General features: G+C 53.8%; 1 protein-coding gene across 2 annotated transcripts; it reads left to right on the top strand.

Annotated features, from left to right (window-relative positions):
- Positions 1-504: 504 nt before the first annotated feature.
- On the top strand, positions 505-8,674 carry CXCL14 (C-X-C motif chemokine ligand 14). 2 transcript variants are annotated; one of them, XM_060008806.1, is made up of 4 exons: positions 505-762; positions 937-1,042; positions 4,808-4,921; positions 7,708-8,674. In XM_060008806.1, the coding sequence occupies exons 1-4, from the start codon at positions 699-701 to the stop codon at positions 7,841-7,843; spliced, it is 420 nt and encodes a 139-aa protein (XP_059864789.1). In that variant the 5' UTR covers positions 505-698; the 3' UTR covers positions 7,844-8,674. The 2 variants fall into 2 exon arrangements, with proteins under 2 accessions (XP_059864789.1, XP_059864788.1); XM_060008805.1 differs by having other exon boundaries at positions 535-762; positions 7,480-7,808.
- The last annotated feature ends 251 nt before the right edge of the window (positions 8,675-8,925 follow it).

The following is an 8,925-nucleotide window of genomic DNA, read 5'->3' on the forward strand; positions in this document are numbered from 1 at the left end:
GCCACCAGTGCTGCTGGCCCAACAGGGACAGCTCACGCTCTAGGAGTCAGGCCTGCTGGCACTCACACCTGGCACCTGCCCCAAAACCCTTTCAAGTCTCCTCGAGAATTTGGGCCTCGGGCCTGGGTCTCCCAGCGGCTCACAACAGCAGGACAGAGGGAACCACGAGAATCATAAAAGCAGTGCCCTTAAGCAGCCTCGCCACCGTCAAGTGGCGCCCGAGCACTGGCTCTGGCTCTGTGTGCGTGCTGGAGCCTGGGTGTGCAAGTGTATGAAGGAGAATGTGTGTGAGAGCGAGAGGGTCGCGGATGTGAGTCTGAATGTGCAAGTGCGCGCGTGGCTCTGAGTGTGCGCTGCTGCGATCGCGGTCCGGGGCGGGCGGCGGGCGGGGAAGGTCTCCGCCCCAACCCCCCAACCGCGTTGAGAAATCTCAGTGAGTCACCGAGTGGTTCTGCATATTAATGAGCTCGGAGCGGATTTAAAAGAGGCCTGGGCGGGCGGAGGGAGACTGTGGAGACAGCCCGGAGCCGAGCGCAGAGCGCTGCGGGGTGCCACAGCCGCGAGGCTCCCACCGACGGGCGCAGCAGGAGCGAGTGGAGCCGGGAGGCGCGCTCCGGGTAGAAAGAGCCAAGCCCGGCGCCCGGACGCGCGAGCGCCCTCCCCGAGCCCCTGCTCCCGCGCCGCGCCCCTCAGCCAGCATGAGGGTCCTGACGGCAGCGCTGCTCCTGCTGCTCCTGGCGCTGTGCGCCGCGCGCGTGGACGGTGAGTGCCTGGGAGGTCCCTTGGCGCCAGCCCGGCCCGTCCTGGGGAACCCCCAACGCCAACTGCTAAGCTCCCCGGGATCCCTGGGGTTCTGGGTGGGCACCGAGGGTGGGCAATGAGTTGCGAAGGAGACCCCTCGCGCAACTGAGCAGCCCCCCGCGCGCTCTCTCGCAGGGTCGAAATGCAAGTGCTCCCGGAAGGGACCCAAGATCCGCTACAGCGACGTGAAGAAGCTGGAAATGAAGCCAAAGTACCCGCACTGCGAGGAGAAAATGGTTATGTGAGTTCTCGCTCTTCGCCCCGAGCGTGTGCGCTCAGCTCTTAACCGGGTGCTGCGGCGCAGCTTGGGGCTGGGTCGGGCTAACAAGCCTTTCTCTCAGCCTTTGTCAAGCCCTTGGCGGAGCCTTTGTAATTGCCTAGCGAGTCCTTAGGACGCTGGCACGGCAGTCTGGAAGAGAGTTTGAAAAAAGGGTCACGGTACTCTGCTCCGGAAACAGCCTCTCCGAGGAGTTCACCCTTGCTAGGATTCAAATGGGTAGCCTAGGGGTTGCACTGCCCCCCCTTTCTAGGGTGATCAAGGGTTAAATGGCTTCCGTGTGCCAACTTAGAACACCCAGATTGCAATCACTCAGAGTACACCCAGAACTATTAAACTGGAACCCAAACTGTGAGGCGTGCTGCCTTATTGTTACTGGAGAAAGAATTAAAGCAAACATTGTCTGACGTCCTCAGAACCTCCTTTCAGGGCCTTTTTCTGATCAGGGGACCGTGGCCGTCTGGTTTTTGGCTTCTAGCGATTGCATTTTGAGAACGATCCTCACTCTTCCAACACCAGCTGGACTCCTGTGGGTTCCTGAGCAGTCTTGTGGAAAGGGCTCTGTTGGAGTTAACGTGCCATGAGGGTGAAGCCCTGCTTGGTGGGGATGCGGGGAATATTTTAAAAAGTGGGGCAGAGCGAGAGAACACTGCGTTTCCTTTGCTCCCCTGCCTTCCCAATTAACCACTTGAGGCCAGCACCACTGTTTCCCCATCAATACGCTCTTGGCCAGGAAGGGAGCCCTTGGCAAAGCAGCTACCAAATATCTGCCACGGACCATTGGCCCCTCTTCCCCTCCCCCAGAAACAGGACACACTTTATTCTCAGTCTGGGCAAGTGCCTTCCATTCACTGGCCCTGCTGGCCCAAAGGCCTCCACACAGTGTCTGCAAAGGCAGCTCCCACCGCCGCCCCCCCCTCCACTGCCACCTGGGGTCTGTGCAGTCAGGCTGAAGTTAGGGAAATTCAGAAAATCACTGGGCCTGAGCTAAACCCCCCTGCCTTCCTTCCTGGGCACCTAAATTAGCCTCCTGTCCCTGCCCCTTTGCCCTGCCCCTTACCTTGCAGACCCAGGTACAGAAAAACTGCTGGAAACTCCTTTTGGGTGGGAGCTAGAGGTCACACAGCTGAGGGAGGAGCTACAAGCCCCTCAGGGTTCTCAGCTCTCTTGGGGTGAAAATGACAGGGATGTTAACTTTGCACTCCTCTCAGTGCTGAAAAATGCTCCACACACCAAGCTGAGCTGTTGAGTCCTTGCAGGAAAGGAGGAGCAGGGTATGAGGTGCAGTGACATCTCAAAAGGACAGAACCCTCAGTAAACAGGCTTGCCCTTTTTCATGGCTATACTTTTCAGAATAGAGAGAAAACTGACAGCCAGGCAAGTGCATGAGAAGGCTTTATGTAGCCTTGTGAAAACTTGCAGGGGTCTCATGAGATCCGCACACAGTCACCCTCTTCTAAACCTCCACCCCATACCCAGGACCCTCCCTCCCTCCCTGAAGGGCTGGAGGTCTTCTCCCCTCTCAAGCTCCTAAGACTCTCCAGATCACATGAGGGACCAGTGCTTTTTTCCCAAAGCTGGTTTTTAGCCCCAAAGCTGAACTAAAGGAAGTTTTCCAGTTCACCCTGAGTCACCTAGAAATCTCTGATGAGGCTTGGGACGCAGCTTGCTTTGCAAGTGGGAGTCCTTGCACTCAGAAGGATCCAGTAGAGCCAAGATTCTAGAAGGGGCAATTTGTTTCATATACCCCGAGTTATTGCTGAAACCCTCGGTATCCCAGAACCACTGAGGACAGGCACACAGGACCCAGAATTTCTGCACAATTGCTGGGGGCAGAAATCCTCACGTCTTCACCCCACAACCAAGTTTCAAAGTCCCCGTGTTATGACTGAGCATTTGAGCACCGTGGTGGGAGGGCTGAGCGTCCTCCCCTGCTGTCCCAACCTTCAGGATTTGGGATCCTCAGCCTGTACGCTGACCTTACGGAGGAGGGGATTTTTATCTGGCTTGGCTACAGCCTTTTATTCCAAGTGCAAAGGCAGCACTGTAGGCAGAGAGCAAAGCATGGGCTAAATTCCTGCAGAGCGACTAGGTACTATGGGGGAGGGGACCGGGACTCTACTCTGAAGCCCGGCCCCATGCTTAAGACCTAGCAGAAGGGACCCAGGGAGCCACAGGTCTCATAGAGAGGGCCAGCGAAGGCAGAGCCCAGTCACCTGGCATTACCACAAGACCTGTCCCTGCCCTGGGAGGCTCAGGCCATGGTGAAGGCCCTGAAAACTCAGAGCACAGGGGAGCGAAGAGAACAGGTGGCCCAGAAATATTCTGCCCCCATTCAGGTCGCAAGATTCGATTTCCTCTCCCCATCAACTGGGAGACTCAGAGTTCATGGCGACCCTGCTCCTTTCCAGACCTTGGCCCAGGCATCCTGACACTTCACTGTTAGGAGCCTACGGGGTGCTGGCTGACCTCTGTCCCTCCCTTCCCACTCTTCCCATTCCAACCTCCAACCACCCCTTTTTGCCCCCTCAGCCCACAGCCCAGCAGCCAGTCCACCACCATACCTCGCTCCTGCGTGTCACCTCCCAAGGAGTGACATCTTCACCTCTCACCTTCCAGTTTTCCATGTTCGCTAGGTTGACCCTCATTTTTGAACACCATCATTCCTCCCCCACCCAGAAGCTTCCTCTGAACTCCTGCCACCCTGGCCCAGCCCTGGCTGAGAGGGGCATAGCAGTGCTGGGCAGCAGCCTCTCCCTTCCTCCTCCCTCCCAGGCTGGACCTCACACACTAAGGCTTCTTCTTGGCCATCCCATCTTCCACGACAATTGCTAATAACAGTAACTATTCATTGTGCTAGGCACTTTGCATAGATTATATCTTTAATCATCCCAGTAACCCTAAGAGGTAGGTCCTATTATTATACCCATTTTATGGATGCGCAAACTAGGTTCAGAGAGGCTACCCAAGGTCCCACAGACAGACCTGGGATTCAAACCCAGGCCCTACGCTCTGTATAAAGCCACCTGCTTCTCTACCACATGGCTAGACCTCCAACGGTGTTGGAACACTGGCTGATAGAGACTTGAAGGGCAGTCTTATTTTCCTGCCCAAGGGTGAGATAACTGGGACTCATGCTCAGGAATCAAAATGGGCTTCAAGGCCAACAGGACTTAGCTTCAGGGTCAACAAATGCCCAGCCCCAGAACAATCTGCAGAGGGTCAGGGGAACTAGGGTTTGAAAGATCAGACAGAGACCACGGCACATCCAAGCCCTGCCATGGAGCTCCTCACATCCAAGGATGAGGTCTTGGCATGCATACTTCGCTGGCATTAGCTCTCCCCACCTCTCAATCCCAAGTTCAGAGGAGCTGGAAGCGTCCCCTGACCTTCGTTCCCCAAGGGAGCCATCAGTGCTGTGGGCAACACCCTGCATGGGGGTAGGCTCGGGGGTGGGGGACTGTCCCAGACTTTGAGGGCTCCAGGGGGAAAAGTGAGAGCCCATCACTCTGCACAGGGTTAGACCCGAACGTGGAGTCAGATTAAGGGGACAACCAGAACCTTCCAAACAGCCAGGGAGCGAGCATATGGGTAGGCTTCCTTGAAAGGAGGGAGGAGGCCACAGTCTCTCAGTGCTCTGATTGGGACAGACCAGGGCCACCCACAGGCCACACTGAGGGGCTGTCATTCAGGCTTCTCAACCCTCCATCCCATCCTGCTCCATTTCAGCATCACCACCAAGAGTGTGTCCAGGTACCGGGGTCAGGAGCACTGCCTGCACCCCAAGCTGCAGAGCACCAAGCGGTTCATCAAGTGGTACAACGCCTGGAATGAGAAGCGCAGGTATGCCCCACTGCCCCTCACCTTCCTTCCCACCACCCTACCAGATCCAGAGTCTAGACCCCTTCTAGGTCATCTAGCCCCATCTAAGGCATGAACACCCACTACAGTTGCCACAGTAAGCAGATACCCAGACATGGCTTACATACTCCCAGGGATGAGGAACTCACCACTTAACTTACTGCTACACTTATTGCTCTCTTGGACAATTGTAAGCATCGAAAATTGATCCTTTTGCGAACTAAAGTTTGTCTCATTCTAACTTTTATGAAGTTAGGGTAGTCCTAATTCCTCTCCTTATTTAAGTAACTTAAGTTTTCTGACCCCCAATTTCCCTCTGTCAAATGGCTGGGTGAATGCCCAGCATGGCTCTCTCTCTCCGTGATTTGTGTGGTTTGGTGAAACACAGCTGCTTAAGTGACTGGGTTTATTAACTATAAAACTGTGGGTACAACCATAAGATGATGAGGACAACTCCTTGCCAACAACATAGTCTCCCCTCAGGGTGCCCCATGCCCCCTGCTGCCCAGAAGCCTGATAAACTCCTTCCTGTACAGGTGCAGGGAGGGACTTTGGGTTTGACCCTCTAAAATCAGAACCGCTCTTACCGTCAGGGGTTAGCAGTGGCCAGATGACCAGAGTCCTGAACTAGACCCCTAATCCCAACCTGGTCTGGGCTGTTCTCCCATTATCAGAAAATGGCTTCCCATCTCTGATCTCCTGGGGTCCCATGTCTGGCCTCAGAGGGGGAGGCAAGTTCCTGGCTCCCCTATGCTACATAAAGGTGAGCCTGTCCTAGAGCAGACCCACTCCTCACACACTCAGAGCCTGTTTACACCTGAATCTGCAGAGCATGACCAGGGAAGCGTGCACATACACGTACACACACACACACACAGGTGAGCTCCTCAGGAGCTGATGCCTGCACCTCATCCCGCAGAGGGGGGAACAGAGGCTAAGTTGGGGGGAGTGACTTGTCTGGGAGCACAAGTCAGGAAGCTAGGTCTCCTGGCGTCACCTTCCCCTCCCTCCAGCGGGTACCCACGCCACCCTCCCATCGCCCCTCCTCCCCGCCACCCCCAGCACTTCCCTAAGCTCAGCCCATGACCAGCTCTCCCACAGCTGACACTTGGGCCCAACCCCAGTACCTGAGCCTTTTCTGCTGCCTCCAAAACTGCCTCATCCACAATTGCTTGAAATAGAAAGTGATGAGAGCAAGAGACTATTTTCCATAAATCTACTGGAAGTGAAGCCCTCTTTCTGGTCAGGGCAGGCAGCTCACATGACAAACACGGGACACCTCCTGTCCAGTCACCCTCTGGGCCCTGCATCATCAAAAGTGGAATGAGGCTGACTGCAGGGCCGGTTCACAGAGGCGCGGGCAAGTCTTCATCAGGTTGCTGGGAGATCCAGCCTTTGTCCCGACCCCTCCACCTGGGGCCACAGCTTTGATGAAAAGGAGGCAAGCCTGGGTCCATGCAGCCCCGCTCTTTTTGTTGCTGCAAAATCCATAGATGAGAGCGGTAAGGGCACCTCTGCTACCAGGCCTCCCATCACTTCCTTACAAAATGAGTTCATCCCTCCTTCTTGGAATGCTGAGGTGTCCTGGGAGAGGATGTGGGCATTCCCTTGTCCTCCTCGCCTCCCCTCCCTCTGTACAGGTTGAAAATGTCTTTGTGGAGATAAAGGAACCATCTTGAAGTCCTCTTTGCAGAGACAGAGAGAGGGAGAGAATGCTGAACCTAGAGTAGAGACAACAGAAGGCAGCGGCCGGCCCAGGCTGTGGGGCGAGACTAGAGGGCTTCCAGGAGCTCAGAGCCAGAGCTTCCAGCTGCCACCAGAAGCAGCAGCAGCAGGCATTTGACTTTGGTGCATAATTACTCAGAAATCAGGAACGAGGCGGAAGGAGCAGGGGACGACCTGGACGTGATGTGTGGTCCCACGGCAGCCATGCGGCAGAAAGGAGGGGATTTAAGTATCTAAACAGAGATGGTTGCGGAGGTGAGGGGGAAGTCAGCTTGTGAGCGCTCACAGGCCTGGTAACTACTAGAGGAAGTGACCTTGAGCCACGGGCCTCTGTGGCAGCCCCAGCCCCACTAACCGCCCTTCAGTCTTCAGGCAGCAGCTTCTGGAACTGGCATTTTTTTCTGGAGAACATGTATTCTTGAGCTAAATACAAAGAAAGACACAAGCCTAAATGGAGGGAAGGGATGCCTCTGCCCCTCCCCCCATCCACGCCACCATTGACATTCAGTGTTCGTTGGGCAGACTTTCAGTCTCTTGTTTCTGAGTTTCCTCATATACCAAGAAGGTTTGCTTCCTAGAGCTTTGAGGATAAAAAGAAACTGCAGAGGTGGAGGCTGTGTAGAAAGGACAGAGCCAGGTTCAGGTGAGCATTTATGCCCATGTGCTGGCCTCCTCTGAAGTGTCCCCTGCTTCTCCTGGGCTCCTGCGGTCCTGGGAGAGGCACTCCCCAGGCCAGGTGCAGAGAAGCTCAGACACCGGCCTGTGCGTTTCCTGCCTCGTCCTGAGCCACTGAAATGGGTGTTTTCTCTTCCCAGGGTCTACGAAGAATAGGGTGAAAAACCCCTGACGGGAAAGCTTCACACCAGTTGGGACACAAGCAAAGGGCTTTGCAGATTAAAAAAACAAACCCTTTCTTTCTCACAGGCATAAGACACAAATTAAACATTGTTACAAAGCACTTTTTACCGGGGGTCAGTTTTTACATTTTATAGCTGTGTGCAAAAAGGCTTCCAGATGTGAGACCCTTCTCTCTTGTGTTCCAGATTTCGTCACAAGCTGCTTTTTACCGAAGAGGGGAGAAACTCATGCCTTTCCTTTATTAAAAAAAAAAAAAAAAAAAAAATGCTTTTTTGTATCTGTCCAGACATCACTATACATCTGAGCTTTATAAGCACCTAGGAGGAACAGGGAACTTGTTTGAGACATTTCATAGCAGCGTTGCTCCCTTCCTAGCGCGGGAAGCTTCCGCTCAGAGGTCCTGGCGCCTCGGCACAGCTGCCACAAGCTCTCCTGGGCTCATGGTCGGTCACAGCCTCAGGGGGACTCAGCAGCGGTCCCAATGGCCCCAGTTGTCGGGCAAGCAGAAGCAGATCTCTCTGCATCTGTTCTTTGAGGAACTCAAGTTTGGCTGCCACAGAAATGTGCTTCATCCCCGGGGTTAATTTTTACACATTCCAGGAAACATTTCCAAGATCCTGGGATGGCGAGGCAAATAAATGGTCCTTAAGGAAGGTCCTTAAGGAATGGTCCTTGGGTCTTCTCTCCAACCTGAGCGTTTGTGAAAGTTTCACTGCTTCAAAACCACGTGGAGTTACTGATGCTGTAGCGAAAATCTTAGGAGAAAACTTAAAAATATACAAATACACGTACAATATACAGCTACAGATACACATGCTGTTGACGAGGGAAAACCTTCAAAGCATGTTTCTTTTCCTCATGACAATGGAACATGCAGTACTAAAGCAATCTGTGATTCCCCACGTAATTCTTCAGTGTTAAACAGTGCAGTCCTCCTTCGGTGCAGCCCTCTTTAAGATGACCACACGCCTTTCCCTTTGTAAATATACTCTTAGGAAGGCCCCCTCTACACATGTCCCTTCAGTATGTGCCGTGTTGCATATCGTGTCGTATGCTATGTAAATGTCAGAAACCGTTAGCATTGCATGCAGGTTTGATATTCTTTCTAAGACAAAAAGAAAAGTAATAAAACATATTTGAAATGTACCAAAATTTTAGAGTACTGACTTTTTTTTCTACTTAATTAAGCCAGGATGACAACCAAATGTTTACCACATCCTGAATAAACAGGGACAGATGCACTGGGGAGGAAAACTTGTGTTTCCCGATACCTGTCAACACCGTCACCTCTATAGAATGTCCTGAAGACAGAAAGCCAGGCTTCGAGGCGGACGCTTCTTCCCTGCCTGGCTCCCACACCTGGGGCAGGTTCATCAGAACAGCCAGGTCGGCGCCTATAGGAC

Source organism: Delphinus delphis, chromosome 3, assembly GCF_949987515.2.
Source record: "Delphinus delphis chromosome 3, mDelDel1.2, whole genome shotgun sequence".
NCBI lineage: Eukaryota > Metazoa > Chordata > Mammalia > Artiodactyla > Delphinidae > Delphinus > Delphinus delphis.